General features: G+C 40.7%; 1 protein-coding gene across 1 annotated transcript; it reads left to right on the top strand.

Annotated features, from left to right (window-relative positions):
• The first annotated feature begins 1,437 nt into the window (after positions 1 to 1,437).
• PARVG (parvin gamma) lies at positions 1,438 to 24,918 on the top strand. The gene is made up of 13 exons (XM_080363746.1): positions 1,438 to 1,529; positions 6,427 to 6,528; positions 7,036 to 7,100; positions 10,205 to 10,307; positions 11,383 to 11,523; positions 11,916 to 12,031; positions 14,457 to 14,512; positions 15,406 to 15,428; positions 17,410 to 17,471; positions 17,576 to 17,644; positions 18,787 to 18,888; positions 22,754 to 22,826; positions 24,771 to 24,918. Exons 2-13 carry the CDS (start codon positions 6,450 to 6,452, stop codon positions 24,848 to 24,850), a joined length of 969 nt encoding a protein of 322 aa, XP_080219872.1. The 5' UTR covers positions 1,438 to 1,529; positions 6,427 to 6,449; the 3' UTR covers positions 24,851 to 24,918.
• The last annotated feature ends 208 nt before the right edge of the window (positions 24,919 to 25,126 follow it).

Here is a 25,126-nt window from a genome sequence, read left to right as displayed (position 1 = left end):
AGGGGGGTGTGCATGAGGTGTGCTTTGGGAATGTACAGAGAGACTCTGGTCAGGGGGGAGATGGGCATAAAATCAAATGCAGCTCTGATACAGAATTTACTAAATGCTGTTCTACACAAGACAGAATACTTCCTGCATGGGTGGCAACATCAGTTTTTGGAGAAGATGCATTTCAGATTTGTTCTTTTAGTACTGGCACACTGTATTGCGAATGAGGCTTTCCAGAATACATTCGAGTTGCCAGAGATCTAGTAATTACAGATTAATTTCCCAGCGTTTAATTCTTCCTGTTCCCTCTGCCTGGTGATACGAAACTGACTTTGTCCAAAGCTTCCAATAGCATTTCCAACTATACCTTCCTCTTTTTTTTATTTTTTTTTTAAATTTTCTTTAATTTTTAAATTTTTCTTTAATTACAATATTTCTAGGTTGTGGCATGCACTTCTGCATAGGTAAGAAGGTTCTCTGGGTCTTTACTAATTTTGTCGTCTTTGTTACCTGCTTAGAAAATGCAGTTAAGTTTGCCTGTTGGTCAAGAATTTTGGGTTAAGTACTCAGTTACTAAGAATTCATGGCAGCTGTAAATCTGTTTGCAACCCACTTTCCTTTATCCCATTTGGCTCGTGCTGAACTATTCATTCTTCTCAATAGCATGGAGCTAAACACAGGAGTCAGTCCCTTAGCAGTGTCAAACCAGACCAGCCTAATTAGTGAAGCATTTACTGTCTCATTCGGGGATTTCATGGAGAACTCAAGATTTGCTTTTTCTTTCTGGAAGAGCTGACGAGTTTAACTGGTACCTGAAGGAAATGTCGAGGGCGGGTGGTTGCTGTAGGGAGCTTTCCCTCTGTAATGGATGATGGAAAAGGGAGGGCAGAGCAGCAGCACTGCCTGGTGGAGATAATTCTGTTCTCAGGTGAGTGTTTTGGGCGCCGGTGTGGCTAACTAGCTCTCTAAGGACAAATGAGTTATCTCCTCCTTACTAGCTTTCTCCTTCTACCAAGTAGGTAGAGTAGTGCTGGTCTGTTTCATAAAATGCTCGAAGGACCACGAGTAAAAGGTGTAATGCAGCATCATGACTTTGTCTGTTGTTGACTGTTTTATTATTACATGCAAAAGCGCACTGTGAATTGCCCCAAAGACGCAGACCAGCAAACAGCCACGCTGTTCAGTACCATGGAAGAATGACCATATCTTTCCAATACTTTCTGCTGTTTCAGGAGTTGCAGGGTTGCATGCTTCCTGCATTTGTATTTCTGTTTACCTTAGTCTCCAGCAAGGGACCAACCACACAGACAATTAAGTTCCGGATACGACTGTGGTTTCGTTTTTGAGAGCAGTGAGTACCACATCGAGCAACTTCCCTCTCACACACTCTGTTTCCCCTGCGCCGCCCCGCATGGGAGGCTGCAGCTCCGGTGTGGGACGCTCCGAGCCTCGGGGTCAGGCCCTTCTCCCCAAAAACTTCATTGTGCTTGCTGCAAGAAGGTCTTGGAAGAGCTTCTGGAGAATTACTACAGAAGAGAATAGTAAGTTTGTGAAAAAGGACTCATTTGGGTGCTTTTATTTTATTATTTTTTTTAAACTGTAAGACTTTGTGTCCACGTGGATTGTTCTTGCTAAGACAACATTTCTTCTAATGCTAATGAGCAAAAATGGCTCTTGAAAAGTCCAGTACTAAACAAGGAAGTAGAAGTAAGTTTTAAAACTTGGACTCGCAATGCTTATTCTCATCGTTTTTCTGATTTATTTTTTAAATTCTGGTTTTCTGAAGGCAGAAACATTACTCTTGACATCAACATTCCCACTTGGTTTTTGTTCTCTCCTTTATGTGATCTATTTGGACAACTGTTCCTAGGAAATGTATTTAAGCTCATGCAGAGTAGAGCTTTTGTCTTTTAAAACAGGAACTAAGTTGAAAGGATTTGGTAATACCGGTAAGTGCCTTGTGTATGTTGTGCAGCTACTTCATATGCCAGAGACCCCTGGTAGCTCATTAATGCTTTATATTGTATATCAGGGATACCTGGGAGCTAGACTGTGTGAAGAATCCTGGAGGAAAAGGGAACTCGTCTGACCCACTTAGAGAATTAGTTGTTTTATTGGTGGTTGTTGCATTGCAACATCATGCAATTGTCTAGCTCTTGGCCTCAAAAGTCACTTGTTGGCTGCCTCAGCAGGTGGCACAGGAGAAATAAAACACCTCTTGACTTTAAAACAGACAAGCCTGGTCATCTATGATGTTCTCAGAGAGTGAAGGACCAAATCATGCTGTTTGATCTGAATAGTCAATAATTAAACCTCAGTTTTATTTTAAAATGTCATAATTAAATACCTCTACAATCAGTATTCAAGCAGTTGTCTCCTACAATGATCTCTTCTCCAGGTACTGATAAATAATGCCCGTGGGAGGGGGGAGGCAGGAAAAAACAGCCTGTCACTCACAGCTCTGAATGGCAACTTTGAGCAATGGGCTGCAGAGGCTGGTTGTGGCAAACACAGAAGCTTGCATGTGAGAACCAAATCTCCTGTCCCTTCCTATTTCTCATTAAACAGCTAACCCCAAGAAGGAGTCCCAACCCAGTCATGTTCCATTTGTTTCCACGGTATGTTATTCTTTAAAAGGCTGCTGTCTAGCATCAAGCCTCACAGAAATTAAAGTTGCCACATGAACGCTTGTGAATGCTAATTATTACTAATAAGCAGCATGTCTATGAAATGCTAAGGAACTGCAGTTCTCAGGCTCTGAAATGGCTGTGGGAAATCAATGTCGATAAATGTGAGGTGAAACACATGGGGGGAAAAAACAATACTAGCACTACAGATAAATGATGGGCTCTGAGTGGTGTGTTGCTATTTAGGAATAAGATCTTGGGGATATAATAGATAGCTCCATTAAAGTGTCTGCTTGGTGCTCAGCAGTGATCAAATAAACAAACAATGTTGGGAATTAGGGGGAGGGGAATGGAGAACAAGGCAGCAAACACTGTGGTGTGCCTCTCTAAATCCAGGTGCAAATGCAGGTCTGGTTCCCAGCACTTCAGAAAGGCCATGACAGTGCCAGAGAGAGCTCAGAAAAGGGCGACTGGGATGACCGAAGGTATCACCGAGTGGCTTCCCTGTGAAGGACGGCTAGGATGTAGGCTGTGCTTCCTCAGTTTTGGAAAGAGATGACTGCTGAGGGAATAGGATACTAACAGAGTAGTAAACATGGAGTAGTAAGATGGCAACGTGAGGAATGTGAATCAGTTGGTTTCCTTTGCAAAGTGGGTCGTGGGGAGTGTCAGGGGAAGCTGGCAAGTGGCATACTCCAGCAAACAACAGGAGGTGCTGCCTCACGCCAGGTAAGGCCAAAATCTTCGGCCCCTAACTACTGAACCTATTCAAGAGGTGGTCAGGAAGTTCACGGGAAGTAAATACATTCACTGCTTCTAGTTACCAGGGCCCACGTTTTGGTTTAATAAGGCTGAGGTACAGGCTGATGAAACTCAGGAGATTGTTTTAGGGAAGTATCTGTAAGTGCTTGCTCTGTTCATGTTTTGTGGTGTGTGTTTCGTGGTCGTTGTTTGTTTTGGTTGGTTGGTTGGTTTTGTTTTGTTTGTTTGTTCTCCCCCTAAGCTTCTGCTTTTGGGTGCTGCAAGGGACTTAGACACTAGGCAAGCTAGTCTTACTCAGTATAGCAATTGCAATGCTCTGAGGAGGACACACAGGACAGAGACCTTAGAGAATATTAACTTATGCTATTGCAAGTTCTTAATATCAGGCCCTTTCATACAGACTACTATATTTTAAAGAGCAGCTTCTGGTTCCTTGGCCAAACAGAGGCCAAGAAGGTGGCAGGCAGTACATCTGAATTTTTGGTGTGTAAGTAGTCAAAGAAAGTTTAAAACATACACAAGTTGTGTATTGCAGCAAGGCTGAGCTAGCGTAAGTTGTGGTTTACACAGATGATTACAGAAGACTTATAAGCAGGACTTCAGCTCTCAGAAACTTAATTTAAAAGTAAGCCGTCCTTAGATTGCTCTATATTAATTATTTTTTTTCTCTCAGTTAATTACATCTGCACAGTCTTATCTCAGATAGTTTGGCTGTTCCTCAGGCACTAAATGACTCAATTTCTCCTATCTTGTTTTACCAAACACTGTTTTAGAGACAACATTCAGTTTTGCAGCCACCATAATGAAACTTATTCTCTTGTGACCCTTCCCCCTAGTGGTGTCCTGGGAATTTTATATCTAATTTGTTTTACCAGACTGATGTGCAAAAGCATCCAATCACTGTTTTCTACGAATATCCTTGGCTTGTCAAAATCCATGTTAAAATCCATGTTCGTAATGCACTTTGACTGAAGCCTTTAGTAAATATGTGAGGGCTTGCAGAGCAGCACCATATTGTTTGGTGTATAAAGCTATCAGTGAGAGAAATGTCACTTTGAAGACCTTCCACAGGCAGGGTGCAAGAGCATTTGCAGCAACTCCCTTGTTCCACTGTGCTTGTGGGGCTGGGTCACCATAGCATCTCACTTCGGGCACTTGTCTTAGCAGCTGAGGCTGCCTCTTTGGGATGCGAATGAAGGGGGTAAGTGAAAAATGCAAGGCAGGGGTAGACCCTCGTTTAAATGCTCTGGATTGCTCTTTAAAGAACCATAGAATCATAGAACCATTTTGGTTGGAAGAGACCCTTAAGATCATTGAGTCCAACTGTAGAGGTGCATGTCCATGTCCACTCATTGCAGAGGGAGCCTAGAGAGACAGGGGTCCTAATATAGGCATCTCTGGTAGACAGTAGGAGTCCTCTCCCGTGTGAGCCTCTAACATGGACTTCTCACTTTCTGTCAAAAAAGAGCAAAAAGAGTCTGACTGCCCTCTCCTACAGTGGCCCTGCAGCACTGAACTTCAGAGAGCAGTGAGAGCATTTCTCACCCGTGAGGAGGTATTACACCAGGAACCCCATGTCCAGCAGCAGCTGGGGTTTGATGACTCAGAGGAGTGTAAAAAGTCTTACTGGTCATCATATTATTGTAGCCTTTGCTCTGGCTTTCACAGATTTTAGGACTGTTGAGAAAGATGAGATCTCTTACTCATGCCACTGCAGATGCTGCCCTGACACAAACCATTGTCCAGGCCTCAGAGCTGTGATCCTTCTTTAGTTCCCTTCACCTTCGCAGACAACCATTTGTTGGTACAGTTCCAGTACGTAACCCTGGTTGCTTGTGCTTGAATAAGCATACATTTGGTTTAATAAAGAGCCATCCTACTTCTTTCATCATTCTACTAGCTGTAATTCTAGTATTTGCCAAGCTAAAACATTCTTGTTCTCTTAGTCTTCTGCACTTGACTGAAAAACCTTTACACAAACATTAAGATTGCAAAAGCAAGCACTTAAAACTGAACATTTTCTACCACGTAAGGTGCCTGTAAAACCTGGCTCTCTCCTGTGTTGGCTGTGCAAGCAGCATGGCACAACCTTACATACCCAAGGTTAAAAAATCAGACTCATCTCTGCCTGAACTGTACTTTGATTCACGGCTTCTAGAAGACTGGGAGATACCATTGCCAGGCTCTTATTCATAGATAGTTGCTGACAAATAGAGATGAACTTCATCTGGGACAGAACACATGGATGGCTATGCAGCCTCTCCACCCAGCTTCAACAACCCCATTCCTTTCTCTGACTTCTGCTGTTCTCCAACATGATGCCTAGCTGGTTTGGAAAACCTCACCCTTAGTTTAGTGTTTGCTGTCAAGGTATTTTCACCTCTGTATGGAGTATTGTCATTCTGCTTTCAGGGACATCTGGGTCGGAAGGAAAGTCGTTCTCCAATCTGTATTTAAAATAAAAAAGTCTTTTAGAAGCCGTGCAACTTAATCTAGCGTGAAGATGGGTTTATCTACCCAGAAACATATCATTGTTTCCCCATAGCTATGCCAGCTGGTCTGGTAAAGGAAACTGCTTATAAGCTTGTCTCAGTAATTTAACTGCTGTATTCCTGCTTTAATACTTAAGTATTGGTCATTTTTATAGCAGATATTGATATCTAGAAATGGAAAGTTTTTTAATTTCAGTTGAAATAGGATTTTACTAATATAATTCAGTTGAAACAGAATTAGATAGATTAAGGCAAGTTTTAGTACTTCAGGGCTTTTTTCCCCTGCATTTTGATGATTAACAGAAAAAAACCAGAAGATATTTTTAACTTACTTTTCTTTACACACATTTAAATACCTTTTCAGGTGTTTTTGGTTTTGTGGGATTTTTTTTGTTTGTTTGGGTTTTTATTTGTTTGTTGGCTTGTTTTTAAGCAATCCATCAGAGATGAAATAGTAACCAACAAAAACCCTGCAGCTTGTTTGTTTTCTTCTTAGTACTAATTTTGATCTTTACGTGCCTTTACTCATGTTCCTTTTCCCACCTTATTTTTACCAGTTTGCCAGGAGTGAGAAAAGACAATGGACTCAGGCTTCTTAAATGCGTTTACACAGCCTGCTGCACTTAATCAACTCCTAGATGAGATTGTCATCGCTCAAGGTATGTACTTTATGACCCAGGACAGAAAAAGGCCCAAAGAATGACCTGAAGAACTAAGCAGAAAATGTGCAGTACAAATGAATTGTTTATTTTTCAGCAGTGGTCCCATGGTTTTGGCAGCAATAAGTAAGCTCTGTGTGTGTAATTTGGCTGCTGACTCTCTAGAGACGGCTCATGAAGAAGCAACACAAATTCTAGCTGACTCTTTAACTGAAATTCAAATTTCACATAAAGGATCTGACTAAGTTTGTTTTCTTCTTTCCAGAATGGTCTGTATAGGTCTCACTGATTTGAATTACATTGAAACATAATTTCCAACAGCAATCTTAGTAGTCTGGCATACAATTTTCTCAATTATAAGGAATTAGTTGAAATAAAAAATGGCAGTGTTTCTACATATGGCAATTAATGATATTGGGTAATATTAAACTGATAGCAGATTTTACAGCAAATTTGCATTAGTCATATCTGATAATTGTAATGGATCTTTTTTGCTTCCTTTCACAGGTGAGAAGAAGAAAATCATAAAACCGACCTCGAGCAACAATCCCAAATTGGAAGAATTAAAATCGGTATCATTTCTTTTACTGTATTATTTAATCCTCACCTAAAGTTGTTTTAACCTGTTGTGTTGATGCTCAGCCCTGTAAATTTCTCAGCTCTTTGCCCCCAGCCCCTCACTCACCATGGATGGGGATAAGCTCTGCTTTTGGCACTTAAGCTCCACACAGGTAAACCAAAGCTTTTGCTTAAGCACAGCGAGAGAGTGCCTGGGGTTGTACAGGACCATGCTTCAAATGCTCGTGTCACTCAAAAGTGGTCACTACTGAGGGTAAAGTGAAGTGTAGATTTAAAAACCGAGTTTCTTCCTGTATAATACCTCTCCTAACTTTGGACATGTGAATGAGTCACATCAGAAGTACCCAGCTGCTAATTCATTTGCAATAGCAAAGAGAATCCATCTGGAGCTGCGGACCATGACTGAAAGCAAACCCACATCAGCATTTGCTGTGGCTGAAGAGAGATGTTTGGATACATGACAGCTTGCTGTCCTGACCTCATGGCAACAAGTTTTAGGGTTGCTGTGCTGATTTGCAGTTGTCTTCTGTCTTGTTTTCGACCTCCTGTCTGCCAGTCACCAGTGGCACATGGCTCAGCTGGGATGAGGCTGCTGAGGATGGCACAGAGCAGAGGGAGAAGGGATGAAGGGTGTGTGTGCGCGTCACCACTGGAAGTCAGGAGAAAAGTTTTCAAGTTGTTGCATGGTACATTGTCTGCCTGAGGTAACTGTGAAGGATGAATCCTATTTCACGGGAAAGTACTTTATTTCCAAGTAATTTTGAAAATCTCCCCCGTGCATTCAATCACCGTGTTTCTCTAATGGCACAGCCCAAGGGAAGGCGAGCACACTGAAATCTCCTGGAAGAAAAGTGGCGTGTCTCTTTTGAGACCAGCACTTCTTGTGCTACAGAGATACTAAAATTGTTATAAATTTTATGAAAACCAGCTTAAGCTATATGCTGATGTGCATATTATACGACATTCATAAATCCATAAACATACATGTTTCTATATTACGTTTTCTTAAACCATTGTGCATATTTGATCAAAGAGATTTAATTTTTGTGTCAGGCTTTCATAATGTTTTTATACAAAAGAGAAAATCTGAAAGGTGATGCTGCACACAGCAATTATGTTGTCTACAGAGACACTGAATTTGTTCTTTCCAGACTGCCAAAAATGAAGAGCTTTCCTCAGTTTATGAAGATTCCTGTGAGCTACAGTGCTTAATCCATTTCCTGTCAGAGACTCCTGAAACAATGTTCTTCCCTGTCTAATTTCTCTTCTTTCAATGATGAGGAGGTGGAAATTGGGTCCCAAGGGAGGCAATCCTATGGGTGTCCATTGGTGCCACTGATTGTCTTCTTCATCAAAAGAGTTCATGGCTTCTCTAGAGAAGAGATTGGAATGGAGGAGGGGACAGGGAGGTGTCTTCAAGGGAAGAATAAGGGATGTGAAGAAAGTCACTTGGGAGAAAGACTGTGTTCCACCGTGTTTTCATTTTGACGTGGTTTTGGGGAACTAGGGAATGTGAAATGGCTCACTACAGTTACTATAAATATCAAACGACATGTAGAATAGAAGGCGATTATGTTTGGAAGCCAGGAGCAAACTTCTTTAAGTATTCCTTTTCTCCTTTCCCTACTTACTCATTTTTAGACACAAAACCCTGCTCTGCAGCTGAGTGGGGCCCCCAGAGCTGGACTGAAAGCAGAGCTGGGTGGCTGCAGGATGGGGAAGGAGGCAACAGAGCAAATGAGGGGTCTCATGGATCTGTACTCAGCAGCGCTTTCTGCTTTTCCAGCTTCCAACTGGTTGTATTGTGATGTCTGGTGTTCCGCTCTGTCCCTCGGACATCTAAAGCACTGCCAGGTCTTAACCTGCAGGCATTAGTTGAAGAGCACAGCTTTCTGCTCTAGAAAATTCTTGTTACTTGGTAGCTGAGGAAGTACATTACAAACCCTTTGACAGCTTCTCCTTCACATACGTGCCAGAGCCAGGCATTTTTTTTGTTGTGAGGCTTGAAGCATCTCAAATGTATTTTTCTTGAAACTGTTTTGTTTGGTTTTTTTTTTTTTTAACAATTTTTGGCTAATTTACAGAGATCTGCTATGAATTTTCTCCTCTGTTTACAGCAAGTATGGAGGATATTACAGCAAACTCCAGATATTCACTTGTAGCAATAATAGCGATAGGAGCAATACCCATCCCTCTTTCAAGAGGTTCTCATTAACAGCCAGCTGGGGCTACATCTTTTCAGTTCTGCTTCAGCAGGTCCTCTTTCCTTTTTACCAACATGTGGGCAGAACACGTGGTTGGGGAAGTGCTGAGGAGCTCCTTTGGTCTCCTCTGTAGGAGTTCAGTGCTCAGGGAAGGGGCTGCAACGCTCAAGGGATGTAACTGGGAATGTGGTTCCTTTCCAGTTGTAGCCAACCCTTGGCTTCCTGAGCAGCTTCCCCTTGCAAAGGCAGGAAGGATATTAGAAAGGGTGATGGAAGGACTGTCATGTAAGAAAGTGAAATAAACAAAAGACTTTTCTCCCTGCTACCCCCCCAAAAAATAAAATAGGTATTTGGAGGCAGATTAGTATAAAATTGAAAGAAAAATAAAACAAAAATAGGAGAGGAAAGGGAGGAGTGCTAGTAACATGGATGACTACAAGAAACAGCCAACAGAATGAGTGAAGCCTCGTTTCTTACGAACTTTTGTCTGACGGTTGAATTTATGTGTGAATTCTCTGGTGTCAAATAAAGGCAGGGCTTGGGAAGTGAACTCTGCACCCTTTTCCCTGATGGAAGTGGGAATAGGGTCTGTCTCTCCACCTGTATAACTATTTATACAAAATTAATAAGTATATGACTTGTGAGATGTCTATCTCACTTGAAAATTTGCCCCAAATTGGCCAATGAGCTCTGTATTGTTAGGAAGAACTAATACTTAACTTGTCTTTAAAAACAAACAAGCAAACAAACAGCAAAAAACCCAACCCAAACCAAACCAACAAAAAAAAAAAAGGGACTAAAGAGAAATGTGAAATGCAGGAAGTATAACACTGAATGCTATACTGTCTAAACAATAAGAATATAATTGCCAGCTGCTTTGTTTTCCTCCACAGGTATTGATTGACTGGATTAACACATCTCTGAAAGAGGAACACATAGTAGTTAGAAGTCTGGAAGAAGATCTGTATGATGGGCTGGTACTTCATCATCTTTTGGGTAAGCTGCTGCTTTGAGTTTATCTCACAAACACATTATGGAGGAACTTCCAGATCAAAGAATAAACCTCATAAATCACAATCGCAGCGATCTGCTGAAGTCTCACTTCTCACTAAAGGAGAAAGCAGGGCACTATGAGCCATCAGTGATAATGGCAACTCTGAACAAATGCCCAATGATCCACTGTTGTTTATATATAATTATTTTTCTTCTGAGAAAGTCTTTTTAGCTGCTAGTTAGCATACTAAAAAAGTTAACTTTGAAGTGTGAAATTACAGTCCCTCTGAAGGGAGGAAGACCTTCATAAGCCAGGAGCACAAAGGTGACTTTTGATGCTACCAGAAACATTGGATGGAATCAGCATTACAGTTTATGTGTTTTTCTGCTTGGGGAAAAAAGGAAAACCCAAAACAAAAACAAAAAGGAAAAAATTCTAGGTCTAAAGTACTGGGCTGGAACTGCTGAAAATCTGAGAGGCTCTCTACACTTTGAGGTGCTTGTATAAAGATGTGACCTTTTGGAACAGCCTGTTGGTTCGTTTCTATTTCTCCATCTCTCCTGTCCCTACTTCATTATTCTCTCCCCTTTCACTCTCTTTGGTAAGTCTATCAAATCATACCTCCTTTTCGCCAAGGCTCAGGACAGCAGTGCGAATAGGATTGGCTTATTTTCATAGTTTACCTGCCTGAGTAATGAGCTGGGATTTCTTCTGTATATGTGAGCTGATATTACTTTTGTGCGCTGTGTACAGGAAAGATTCACTCATTGGATTCCTGTAGCTTCCTGTAGGAAAAGGAAGAACGTGGCGTTCTAGGGTTGGGGGATGATGCTGCAAGGAATGGCTTGAGGGCTTAAGTCCTCTCCCTTTTGCAGAGCTTCCCTGATTTTACTGAGGCTTTCAGAAAGCACAAGAGTTTAACAAGGTATAAAGCTGTGGGTCTGTGGAAGCTATTGAGTCATAAAACATTTAAAACAACACTTTGGGTACTTTGCTGTCATTTTATGCTTCTATTTTTTTTTCCCCCTATGGTGGTGTTAAAATACATCCTTCTTCTTCATGTGGACTCTGTCAAAGAAAAACTAGGATCTCTCAAGCTGGATGTTGACAAGATTGCATTAACAGAAAAAAAACAGCAACAGAAACTCTCTGTGATTCTGGAAGCTGTGGCCAAGTGTTTGCAACTGGAAGAAAGTCAGCTGAAATGGAACGTGGAATGTAGGTACAGAAGAAAATTGTCCATCATGGGGCCTCCTCCACTATAAGACTGCCAAGAGGCAAAGGGGTGCCAGAAGAGTTATTAAATGGCTTGTTTTTCATTACTAGTTCAATCACAAGTGAGACAGGAGTATCTTACCTGACTGGGTCATACAAGCTGCATTCTCTAAGTGTGTGGCTTATGGAACACTTAATGCCTTCAGCATCCATATGTCTCACAAAAAGGACTCTTAAGGTGTAGTACTGCTGAATTGTGATATTGTATAAACCCTAATATGTGTTGTGACCTTTCATAACTTTGGGATCCTCTACACAGGGAGAATTTAGGATATTAGAGTGAGGTTTAATTGTTTTGCATGCTAAACATTGTTTTCTTTCTTTGCATGGAATAGCTATCTTGACAAAGGACTTACTGAGCACACTACATCTTCTGGTTGCAATAGCAAAGCACTTCCAACCCAACCTGGAAATGCCTCCAAATGTTCAAGTGGAAACAATCACCATTGAGGTAAATACAGTTTTAATATTTCTTACAGTAGATCCTAGAGACCTTTCGCAATACTTATTTTGCTTAGAATTAGGGAGAAATGTGTGTACAGCAGCTTGACTCTGCCTTTTAATTTCTGAGTTTGCTGGACTAGACTATCATTTTGGGCTCAGTTCAGATACTGTATCTTTAGAAGGGTAGAAACACTACGCTGGTTTTATTACTTGATCCAAGAAAAAATGGTCCAAACTGAAAACAGCTGTTTATTTCTGTAAAGAATAAAAAAAAAAAGGAAATTCTGCTGTTACGTCTCTAAATGTTTTAAATTAGGAGCCTGCACTCTTAAATCATAACACTGGTTTAATGCTGAGGATTTATATCTTTAAGGGAAGGAAGTTTTTACCCCTTCTGCATTGGGGTCACATTTTGTTGTTTTTCTCTACAAGCTGAGATCCACACACTTTCTTCCTGTATTTTGTTTCTTAAAGTCAACTCTGGGACTTCAGGACAACATCAAATATCCCACCGCTTGGGATATAATTGCAAAAATTAGCACCACTGCGTTACAGCGTCGCAATTCCGTGGTGCTGGGAGCCCAGCACGTGGTTTGTATGGCATGACCTTGCGTTCTTCCCTTTTCAGAGGATCATAACTGGGACTGAAACAAAGTGTGCACTTGAGCTATGTGTCCAGAGGAGGGCCACAGAGATGATCAGAGATCTGGAGCACCTCTCCTATGAGGACAGGCTGAGAGAGTTTGGTTTGTTCAGCCTGGAGAAAAGAAGGCTTTGGGGAGAACTTATTACGGCCTTTCAGTACTTAAAAAGAACTTATAAGAAAGATGGGGACAGACTTTTTAGCAGGGCCTGTTATGACAGGCCAAGGGGTGATGGTTTTAAACCAAAAGAGAGGAAATTCAGGCCAGACATGAGGTGACATTTTTTACAATGTGGGTGGTGAAACACTGGCCCAGGTTGCCCAGAGAGGTGGTCGATGCCCCATCCCTGGAGACATTCCAGGGCAGGCTGGACGGGGCTCTGAGCAACCTGATCTAGTTGAAGATGTCCCTGCTCATTGCAGGGGGGTTGGAGTAGATGAGCTTTGAAGGTCCCTTCCAACTCAAATTATTTTGTGATTCTACCCTGGAGGGACAGCTTATTCTGGGACTTGGTTCTGCAAAGGTTGCTGTTGTGGCCCCGTCCCAGCTGACTACTTCAGCAGAGGAGTGGTCTCTCTGGTATCTAATGGGAGTCCAAACTGCACATTGCTGCCCATGCTCCTGTCATGTGGGTCTGACTGGTGGCAACCCAGACTGAGGAAAGCAGCCCCCTATCTAGTGCCTTATGGGGCTGTGAGTTCCTCAGCTGCACAGAAATCAGGAGGGATTGTCCATGAAACCGCAGCACTGGAAAGGGCTGTTAACCCTGAGAGAGGGAGGAGTGGCAGTGTAGATATGGAGTTGTGGTAGAGAGCTGGTTTCCCGTAAGATAAATTAATGGGAATGATAGTCATTAAGTCAAAAGCGAGGAAAGCCCATGAAGGCACAGCTCAGAAGAGGGGCTGAGGGCAGGATTGAGAAATGTTGAGGAAGCCCAAGGGAGACTGGAGAAGGCCTGGGCCTTTCTGTGACATGTGCCTGCAGGAATGACCTGCCTTGCCCTGGTGGGGCAGGTTTGGTCCTCTTCAACCATGAGTTGACCCAAAGGAATTGACTCAGTGTATAAACAGAGGGTGTTTTTCACTGACTAAAAGGGGAGAGTGGCAAACACCAAAGACTTTTCTGTAAGAGATGTTTGCCAGGTGCATGAATAAAGCAGCAGGCATGCCCATCCTCTCCTATCTCTTCAAACTGTCAGCTGGGTTGAGGCACTGGTTTTTGATGCTATGTGGAGTGCTAACTTTTATACAGAGGAAAAAAAAAAGATGCAAGGACATAAGCAGAGATCTCAGGTGGCTTCAGGAATAGTAAGAATTGCTAACCTAAATCTAAGCAACCCACCAAACCTAGGTCCTCTGCATGAGGGATCCGATGGGTGGCAGGCCGTGGCACAAGGTTGTTATGAAGCAGAAGTGACCACCTCCAGTGCTGTAAAACTGAAGAGTCCTTAGCGCAGTGAGGTGCACAAGAAAATCGCTGCCTGCCCAAAGCAGCTTGATGCATCATGAAAAACTCCAGGTGAACACGTCAACCTCTGAACTTCACCAGCTGAGGCACCATGTGCTTGTCCTTTAGCTTCCTCTGATGGAGAAGTATGTAATTTCTGGTTGAAGAGTGAGGAGAGCAGAAGGGAGCAGCAACATCCAAAAGTACTAATTGTGCTGAATTTCTTGAATAAATGCTCTCTGGTAACCATTTAAGGCAGCAAACAGGTCATGAAAGTCTCCTTAATGCTTATGGATTTTTTTTGTTTAACAAAACCAAAAATATTTATTGCCCTTTCAACAGAACACCTCCAGAGGATTAAAGACAGTAAATGCAGTGGAATATATCACAGAAAACAAGTAAGAGGGGATATATCTGTTTTTTACACTGTCAATCAAAAAGGAAATATTGTGGGTGTTTTCCCCCTTAGAAAAAATAGCTGTGATCATGATGATGACAAAAAGCATAAACCCAAGCATGCATATGCATGCAAACCATTTCTCTGATTTCTTTCCTTTTTTTCCCCCCCCCCGCCCCCTTCAGATTCAGTATTATGCTATAATGCCCTTCTTTATATAAACTTCTCTAAAATAATGTGTATGATTATTTCTGAGGCTTAGTATTTGCATTTGCCATGAAATATAATGACAAATATAATAATAAAAATACAGTACTGTAAATTTACCCGTCCCAGACTCAACTGGAAATTTTCTAAAGCCACAGTGGTTTAAATCTATTTTTAATTTGTTGCTATTGCGACATTAAATAAAGAGAAAGGAGGCAGTTCTTATTTTACTGTGAGAGAAAGGTTTGAGCTTGCTGAGTTCATGAAATACTGTCATTATTAAAGGAGTTAAGTAGTAGGATGCCATTTACATACTGAGAAAATATGGACATAATTCCGAGAACTAGAAATAGATTTTCCTACTATCATCATTTATATACTAGAACATTTTCTAACTCTAATATCATGAGTAGCTTATTGGAAGACGATATTAAGGACTGTGTTTATAAAATAAATGTTCATTAGTCTGTGGGCCAGTTGAAATCTCAAATACTTCCAAAAACCTACACAGATATACAGTATACTTTAAAATGTCTGTTAAAAAGTTACTCTGTCATAAAGTTAATGGCACTTTGTACTGTATTACTTGCTTTGCAAGATAGCTGATGGCCCAGATAAGCTTTGCTTGTGAATAAGATTAGTTCTGCTGAATGCTTTTTCTAATTCTTGGTTTTTATTGCATTACAGGGAGAACTTAGAAGCGCAGTCAAGTAAGTACTGGCATTGCCAAGTTCAGTGTTTCACTATTATGTGCTATTATACACCACATTCTGATCCATTTTTGCTTCATGATAAAATCAGTATGCTCCCATTAGAGTTAATGGAGATTCCTGGATTTCTCCCAGTGTTTTTCTCCAAATGCCTTCTATTAATATCTGTTCATATGATCACTATACAGTTTGGGAATTAGATGGTCACTTTGCCCATAGACTGCAGGAAACAGATCGGAGGTGAGACGAGATGACAGAGTAGGTTGATAACCCAACAGAGAAGACCTGACTGAGGGACTAAGTGTATCTTGGATTTATGCCCTGACCTCATTCACTGTTGGAACTATTTATGAGCATAATGGCTTGAGAATTGTGCTTCTTGTTGCTACCAGTTTCTATGTTTTAATAGTTTTTTTTCTGCAGTTTGAAAATGAGATTTTGATATCTACTGGTTCTTGATTACGGACGGCAGCTCAGTAAAGCCAGTGTCCCTTGAGATTTCACCGTTAGGGTTTTTGAGGACTGTGAAACACCTGAGGTGAAAAATGTCCTTGTGTGCAGAGCCTGCAGAAGGCCTGGGCGCTGCCAAGGCTTCAGTGTGAGCTGCTCTTCCTTGCTCCAAAGGAGCATGTTGCATCCCCAATGAATCAATATAACTGTTTTAATTCTCTGCTGTGCCCTTTATGTTAGCATTTTCATCCTTTGCAGAGGTGCAAACGATATCATTTAATACATATTTGCCTCTTATTCCACTGAGTGGCTTCTGGTGTGGGTTGAAATTGTGAAAAAAAACCAACACAACAAACTCAACCCTGTAATTAGGTGTTTCTTCCAGTGGGCTGATTCTGCTGGAAAGAGAAATCTGCAATTCACTCTTCAAAATGCTCCCTCTGTCTATTTTTAACACAGCTTGCTTAACAAAGAGAGAAATCCCAAAGCGTGGCTCCAGGAGGGGGCTCTCTAGTTTGGGAGATGGTTGCAGGTTTCAGACTGTTGCTCTGTGATTTGTTTGATGGATTCACCTATTCCCTGACGTTGCTCCTGCAGCAACCCCCTAACAGGGAGAACGGAGAAGCCTGAGGAAACCCGTTTGCAGCAGAGGCTTCTCTGTCGCTGGCTTTTGGGAGGAAACTTGCTTAAGCAAAGCTGCCTTTGCTTTCCTGCACTGTAGAAATTGTTTCTCCGCTTGGTTATGCTGCCAGAGTGCCCTTGATTTTTAAAGGTGTTTCAAATGCTTTGTTCATGCTTGAACCAGAGCAGACTTGTGGCCAGGTTACTGCGATGAGATGTATCCTGCTCTCGCTAAACCTGGGCTAAAAATGGAGGTGGAGGCGGGTGTTCACAAAGACATTAATGGATCTTTTTCCCTTTGAAATCTTTAAACTCATGCTAGTTGTCTGGTGCAGATTTGCTGGCACCGGCTTGGAGCTTGCCTTTAAACTGGGTGGCAGTGCTGGTTGTTTTTGAAGTCTGTGAGTTTTCAGAGGGCAGTGTCTCCAAACCCGATATCTAGTTTGCTTTTTTTTGAAGCAAAGTTTGCTTGTTTGTTTTTTTCCCTGCAAATTTGATGTAACTGTCATTTCTGTTGGGAAAGAGCAGTAAAATGTATAGCTCTTCTCCGCTTGCAATGTTTTATCCCAGAGGTTCAGGGTTAAAAAACATACTGAAAAGAGGTAAACTGTAGCGATGTGAAACTTAGCCATTTCTCAAACTGGTGGCAGCACAAATCTTGAGAACCTCTGAAGGCAAAAATTACAGAGCTGAATAAAGTAAATTGTTTTCTCTGATGTAGTGAGGCCGAAGGGAACCCTGTCACCCTGTTCTCTGATAAATACAAAACCAGGATTTTTCCCTGTCTCCCTGTGATGTTTTTCCCTCTTGGCTTATTAAGGTGTGAACACCTTTCTCCTTCTGGAGCCACTTTAAACTTCTGATCTGACAGCTATTCCAAATAATACCAATTAATTTTGTTTTGATACAGAAGATGATGCCTTTGATGAATTATTCAGCCGTGCTCCAGATAAACTGGATGCTGTAAAAAAGGTAATTTACTTTTTAACAGACATCAAAATTTGTAAGGTAAAGCATAATTCATTACTTCACTGAAAAAAGTTCTCTCTTCTTCCACCCTCTTCTGTTTTCTTTAGGTATTTTTGCAGTTTGTCAACCAGCATGTTGGAAAATTAGGAATGAATGTGAAACACATCGAATCCCAGGTAGCCTGCTATAAGCTCCATGTTAACCACGTTTTGTCATCTGAGTGTTTCCTCTCACCATTAGGATTCCTCCTTTTTGTTGTAGTAATTTGAAACTTGGCAACGTAACAATTCTTTGCAGCTTCAGGTTAAGATATCAGGCTTTAGACTCTGACGTTTCTGAAGCTAATAAGTAGTGAAGAAATGTGGCTTTGTGTTGAATGCTGCCCTTGTAATGCTACAGGGGGTAATTTTCAGAGTCTACCCAACTACTACGGATGCTCTTTTTGTCAGGATGGAAATAAGGGTGTTCTGACAATTAAACTGAAAGCCAAGTTGGTCGCTGGTGCTTAGTGATTTTTAGTGTTGGATTTGCTTCACGGTAGAAAGGCCTGATTGTCATTGCATTTCCAAGTCCCACCCTCTGAACGCTGAGCTTCTTTAGAGTCCATGAAACTGCAGAAGAAGTGCTCATGAGGCAACTTGGCATCACCTGCCCCAGTGTGGTGGAAGAGGCACTGCAGCACCTTGGTGGCCGCTGCCTCCGGGGAGCTGCAGCATCGTCTCCACACCTCTCCAGGGAGCTAGCGAGCGATGGGAAATGAGCTCAGGGACTTATGTCTCTCCTGGCTTCTTCTTCCCTGCCTTTGCAAACATGCAGGCAATAACTGCAGGAGAAATCAACCCACGCCTCTTGCTTTGCTCCAGGGATTCAGGACCTCAGAGCGGTGGCGGTCGCTGCGATTTATGCCCTGTGGATGAAAAGTGGAGCTGTGCTCTGGTGCTCTTCTAGGTTTTTGTGGTGGGCAGCTATAAGAAAGGAAGTTTTGCAAGTGTTTTGTTATAAATCTCAGATGCTAGGCACAAGTTACTCATATTTATAGTTATATGCTCGTTGCTTGTGGTTGTCTGAAGTCTCTTCACATCTGGAATAGTTAGTTTTAGTAGCTGTACTTTCACAACGTAGTATTTTTACTAATATGAACTTTGGAGCCTTGCCTAACTAAATATGATGTTCACTGTAGAAGAAGAGGCTGAGGAGCTGAGTCATTAGGTTGTCTGCTTGCCAGTGTACCATTTAAATTCCTTTATTGCTAGAATGGCATTTATTGGAGTAATTTACTAAAAGCTAACATAAGAAATAATGTTCATTCTTCACCTAGTTTGCAGATGGAGTTATCTTACTTCTGTTAATTGGACAACTGGAGGGTTATTTTCTGAATTTAAGGGATTTCTTCCTGACTCCAGCCAGCAGCACAGAGATGGTAGGTTGTTATTTAATTACTTAGAGCTTGAGGCTTCAGACTTCTTGTGTGTTTAATTCTTCTGTCTGCCAGTGAAGAGCTCTGACTCTTGCTCTAGCTCTCACTGCTGCATATGAAGTCGTAAGCATGCACAGGGTTTGCAGGATGGTGGTTTGGGACACTACAAATGCATGTACCTGATGCTGTAAAAATACCTTGGAACAGGTCAATGCCTTCTCAAAAATTAATTATTATCTCATGGGAGGAAAACTATTGTTACTTGCATGTGTTAGGCAGATACATGCTTCTGAAGCCTTCCAGTGAAATACAGAGGCTCTGTGTGACAAGCAATTGGTATGCTATGTCCTGGAAGTCTGTCCTGCAAACAACATTTTAAAATGGTTGTCACCTCTTGCATAGCAGAACTGGATCTCTATAGGCTTCCTTACGCTTTTCTAAAAATATACCTTAATCAAGACATGACCAGAGCATTTTGAAGTCCCCCTATGGGCTTAGAAAGCTCTTGAGAATTTACATCTTTTCCTTCCCAGAGGCAGGGAGCTGTAACCTACCCAGCCAGACTTGCTTGACTCCTTTACCAACCTCCATCAGGCAGATTTTATCAGTCCTTTAAAAGAAAAGGGTGACATCAGCCAGAAGTAGCGTGTGATGGGCTACTGATGTAAATGCCTCCTCCACAGGTCGAGGATGTTGATATATTTTGAGATATTTGAGATATTTTCAAATTGCCTCTGGTGTGGGTAGGGATTTTTCATTTGGGTCACTGAATAGCTCTGAAAATCTTGAAACTGTAGCTATTTTTCCTGGGTTATATTCAGTTATATTTCTAAAAGTAAAATGTGTCAAATCCTTTTTGCTTGAGAGCTGCCTGAGAAGGGAATGTCTCCTCTGGTATCATTTGCATTACAGCTTCCCCACACAGATGAAGCTTTTGTTTGATTCCCAACCTCACCTCAGTTAGTGCACCTGGACAATATTTATTTGTAATGAAAATTCTCAGAGGTCCCATGTTAATTAATGAAGACTCCTGTGGAGTTTTTCATCAAAATATTTAAAATAATAATTGCTTGAGACCTAGGTTCAAAAATCCATTGCTGTCAGTTGATGACTGTTTAAGGTATTAGGAAAATTCAGATTTTTTTTTATATCTAAGATGAATAAGAACTGGTAAAATATATTTTGAAGGGTTGAATCAAACAAAATCAAAGCATTTCCTTAGAATCATAGAATCTTTTCAGTTGGAGGAGACCCTCAGGATCATTGAGTCCCACCGTAACTTAACCTAACTCTAGTACTAAACCATGTCCCAAAGAACCTCGTCTAAATGTCTTTTAAACACCTCCAGGGATGGTGACTCCTTGCAGTTGTTTTTCTTCCCTTTATCCTCCTTTACTCAGTTTTCAAAATTGTTTGCTCTTGTCCATTGACTTGGAAATAAATTTTTAACATTTTAATTAACTTTATTCAGAGGAAGTAAATTTTTTTATTTGTATTTAAAATTTCACAGATAACCTTTTTCTTTTTGCATCAGCCCTGTTCAAGCCTCACAGATATCTTTCAAGAAATTAGTTACCGCTACATTTTAGATACAAATCAGAGCTCACACTTTCTAGTTCTTACCCTGGACATGCTGGTCACTGGCCTTGGAGAAGTAAATAATGGAGTTGTGTACTGGTTCAGTACAATTCTCTACATCCTAGTAATTTCTTTTAGCAAAGTTACTTTCAAGTACTGGACTTGTTGTTGAATGGCTTGCAGAAGTTGTATTTACCATTTGTTTCTCTTCTGGTGTTCATTACAAGATGAAAAGCGTGATGCCAATATAATTAAAAATACCAAGTGACCATAGTTCGGCTGTCATTTGTACATAAAATGTCTTTCAATTCCTCTGTGCTTTCTAACTCCCTGTCATTTTAGACATTAATTGGTACAGTAAAGTATGAAAATGTAACCTTTGCTGAGATTTAAAACATGTAATTTGTGTTGTAAAAATGGTGACAACTACACACACCATTATGAGTGGTGCATCAAATTCCATTCAAGTGGAAAGCTTGATGTTCATAGCTGGTATGTACACCTCACGAATCACAAGGAGGGGAAATTGGGATGGAAGCAGTGAAAGTGAGGAAGAAATAGAAACAAGAAATAAGCATGGCAGAACCTCACGTTACAGGGACAGAAGGGGTGAGGAAAACAGAAATTTGGGAGATGACCCACCTACAGGTTCAAGAAGACAACACGCTGTGTGGGTAGTTTTGTTGCTGGTTTTCTGGCTGTTTATTGAAATTAAAAAAAAAAAAGAGGGGGAGGGGGGTTTTACAAGTAACTAAGAAAGTCCAGCTCTGGGCACTCATTTGTGTAGGAAAGTAAGTATTCTGGAGCAAAGAATATAATAATGAAATAGGTCAGGCTGAAATTAGGGGTGAACTTGTGTGTTTGGGAGATGAAGAAGATGATGAAGGAAAGTCCTTGTGCTTATCACAACTGTGCAAACTCAGTACTTTAGCCAAAACAGGCCCAGACCTGAAAGACCCTACATGTCCTGACCTCTGTTCAGTCGTAAATCCCGGAAAATTGTTGGGCTCTTTTGAGTCTGGAAGCTCAGCTAGATGAAATGACTGATTTTTCTGGATTGCCTTTCTTTAGTAATTATCACTATTTCTGTGTGAAGATTTGTTTTGAAATGTGCATACTATCATTCCTTGAAACCTCATATACGCCAGAGAGAGGGAAATGTGCCCTTTTTACCTTTACTGGTTCATTAAGGAAACATTTGATGTATTCATTCTGATCAGAAAATTGTGTAGATGAGCTTAAGCTCTCCTGGCTATCAGAGGACGAAAAGAAGCCCGAATCTGAACTGTCAGTCTCAGTTACTTGTAAACCACAGAACCAGGTAAAACATAAATCTATCACCTCGCTTCAGAGCACACAGTTTTTGCTTGGCTTATGCGTGGGGGACCTCTGTGCTTACTGTCAGAAGATAATAGGGAGCAGCGCGGCAGCAGTTATGATGTGCCTCCCAAAGGATAATCTGCTCAGTAGCCTAAGGAATGTATGAAGAGACAATTTGAAGTTCATTCAGGTCTTGTTACTTCATTAGAGGAAGGCAGCTTGCTAATTACCAGCTAAGTAAACAACTGCCCTTAAGCTGTTAGAAGCTACTGATGGGATGTTATATTACTTTAAAAAAATAATTCTTGACTACTGCATATGTGTATGATGCTGCTTTTATGTGTGGAATGGAGAGAAAAGCAAGTGAGGAAAAGACAGGAAAAAACCCCAGCCTTCATTCATAGACATAAGTTTAATTCCTCATGAGTAATTAAAGGATATCATCACTACTATTATCGTTCATAGACATCTTTGTATGTTAAAGCATAAACTTGTAGCTCAGAAATATAGCTGATGGGAAGATTTCCAGTCTTTGTAATTCTGAATGTAATAGAGAAACCTTTTTCCTTATGTATTTTTTGTTTGTTCCAAATGTGGTAAGCATATGGACATTGTTAGAAAAGGAGAAATAATTTCCATGCATCTATTAGATCCAGTTATGAATCTAACCTCTTTCCCCTGTAGAAACATCCATTAACACAAGCCTTTCACATACAAAGTCTGTTTTTAAATAAGTGGATTCTTCTACCCACCTCATGGGATAAATTTTGTTGGAGATGGATTTTATATGATAATTGGTAGATATTCTGAAGAGTACTCCATCAAAACTAAGGATATGAATATGAGTACATGTTTATGAATCAGTATCTTACTTCAGCAACTAGAGAAATAAGTTTTAAAACCTCCTGGCCGCTGCACCATTGGGTGGAAAATATCTTCTGTTAAGTTGATCTCTCTCTCTCATTGACAGCTTCACAACGTTAACCTTGCATTGGACTTGCTGACAGATGGAGGTCTTCTGAATTTTTCTGTGAACTCTGAAGGTGAGTCATGACACACAAACTTGTCTGGAATAGAATGGCTAATATCCTGGTTGAGCAAAAGTTAGGGTAATTGAAGAAAGTAGGTTCTGCAGTGTGACACTGACACATTTCATTATATGGCTGTTCGATAGCTCCTCATTCAGAATGAAGAGTAATAAAGCTGAGAGTTGTTTTGAACACCTGGTATTTCTATACTAAAAATGTTGTATTTTTATAAGTTTAGTAACTTTCTACTAAACTTAAACTGTTTAGTGAGTCAGTATTTGTTAAAGATTTAAAATAGCGGCCGCTCCTAGGGACATGACCGCAGCTGAGCTGGAAGAAAAGTTATTTTCCTATCTCATAAAAAGTTTTAGTACATTAAAAACAAGCTTGTTCCTGTGGTAAGATACCTCACAGAATATGTTCTGAAAATCAGAAACATTGACTGCTGTATTCAAACCCAGATCAGCTGGTGGGTCGGTCTCCTGAATGTGAAATACGTAGGTTTTAGGTTGGTATTCTGTCTAGTTCAAACCTGGGAGCTGAATGTTGATCTCCTGCCTCCAAGTGGATGCTGAGTTAAAGTCCATACATGCTGCTTTCTCTTGCCTCAGCACAAAAAAAAAAAAGAAAAGAAAAATAAAAAAATTTTTAAAAAGTTTCCTTTGGAAGAATCCAGTTTTCCAATAATAAAAATGCACCACATAAAAATTTACCACCTCTGGGTGGGATGAGGGATGTGGCTGCATTAATGGGTGGTTTTGTGACTTCTCAGCCTGACCTCTCGCAGGGCACATAACCTCAACTTGTCATTCCTCCACTAAGTTCAAAAGCTTGTTGCTGAATAATGAATTAAAATAATTTTTAAAAGCAGAAAACATCATCACTTTCTCTGCTAGTTATTCATAAGCAAGGGGGTGTATGTGTTTAGTAAGTAACCCATGACATCATGGAGAAAGAAGGGTAGAGTTTAGGACTTTTTTTGGTTTTTCTTTTGTTTTCTTTTCCCACTAATGATTTGGTGATGTTGGAAGTTTGCATGATGGGCATGCACAAATTGTGGGCTTTTTGCCATATGGCACATAGCTAGGAGGTTGGAAAGCTATTTGTGTTAACTTTGGAGTAATCTGTGCAAGCTCAGGTCTCCATGCTGAGATCCACCTTTTGTATGAAAGAAGTTAAACCCATGCTTGCTTTCCTTCCATCTGGCCATTCTGCACTGCCTCAAATATGGAGTCGATCAGTATAAGGAATACTGGTGCCAATATCTGCAGGGCCTTTAGCTTCACTGGGAAAATCCTCAGCTAGTGATTGAATTTAATATGATTTAGAGGTACTTATTACAGCTATAATATTTAGACTGTTCAAGGATCTCATTTACTAGTGTTTCATTGTTAGTCTTTCTCCTGGTGATTTACAGCACTGTAAGAAAAACAATGCACTCTTTAAAACAGTTACTCTCTCCCATTGCAGTTATTAGATATGAGAGCAGTTTGTTTAGCCAAGAACATGCAAGCTAAAAACTAAATGAAAAAAAAACAAACAACCAAGCAACCAACAGCAGCAAAACATGATGGAAACATTACAACAAAAAAATAAACTGTCAGGTAATTCCCAGCATGATTCCTGTCATAGAAGAATAATAAAATCTATAGCTGTAAAGTCCTTTTAAATTATCTACTCTGTTCCCAACTAGTGAAAATTATTTCTTACTATGAATTATTTATCCTGTCTTCTAGCAAGATAGTGAAGTGAAGGTCCTTTTTCCTAAAGTGCATTTAATAAATAAATAATTTTCTAGCTCTGTAGTTCCTGTTTTGCTTCTGGTTACAGCTAGATTGTCTAAGTTCATGTTATAATTGGGGAAAGGTGGAAGATTGTCTTTGGCACTCGCAGCCTCTTTCTGTTCCAGGGACTGCTAATACTTTACATCTGGTTTTGTTGTTTATTGTGTATCCACAGATATTGTGAATGGAGATATGAAGACTACAATGCGTGTTCTGTATTGCTTGTATTCCAAATACAAGACCAAAGAAACATGAAGAGCAAGGCCAAGAGCTTGGGCTTTTTTTTTTTTCCCCCTAGCAAGTCATGCTCTGATTTTTGGTTTCGCAGCTCTGTTTGCCACTGTTTATGTGCATGCACTTGTGTTTGACACTTGCTGTTTTAACATTGTATATGCAACTATGTATTCATGCAAGGCTTCACAAATCAGTCTGCACAACTGTAAGTATGTGTGTGTCCAGGGCCAGTGCACTGTGTAATTCTGTGGCCGTAGCTCTTGCTCCAGCCCCTTTCTCTTATTCTCTCTGAGCCCC

The sequence above is a fragment of the Nesoenas mayeri genome (genome assembly GCF_963082525.1).
Source record: "Nesoenas mayeri genome assembly, chromosome: 1".
Classification (NCBI taxonomy): domain Eukaryota; kingdom Metazoa; phylum Chordata; class Aves; order Columbiformes; family Columbidae; genus Nesoenas; species Nesoenas mayeri.
Note: the sequence above shows the minus strand (reverse complement) of the source record. Positions and strands in the feature narration are given on the sequence as shown.

Excerpts from the sequence above, each read along its gene's own strand:
- PARVG (XM_080363746.1), top strand. The coding sequence starts at position 6,450 with ATGGACTCAGGCTTCTTAAATGCGTTTACACAGCCTGCTGCACTTAAT. Across the intron at positions 12,032-14,456 it reads TGGAAACAATCACCATTGAG|AACACCTCCAGAGGATTAAA; the intron begins GTAAATACAGTT and ends CCCTTTCAACAG. Across the intron at positions 22,827-24,770 it reads TTTTTCTGTGAACTCTGAAG|ATATTGTGAATGGAGATATG; the intron begins GTGAGTCATGAC and ends GTGTATCCACAG.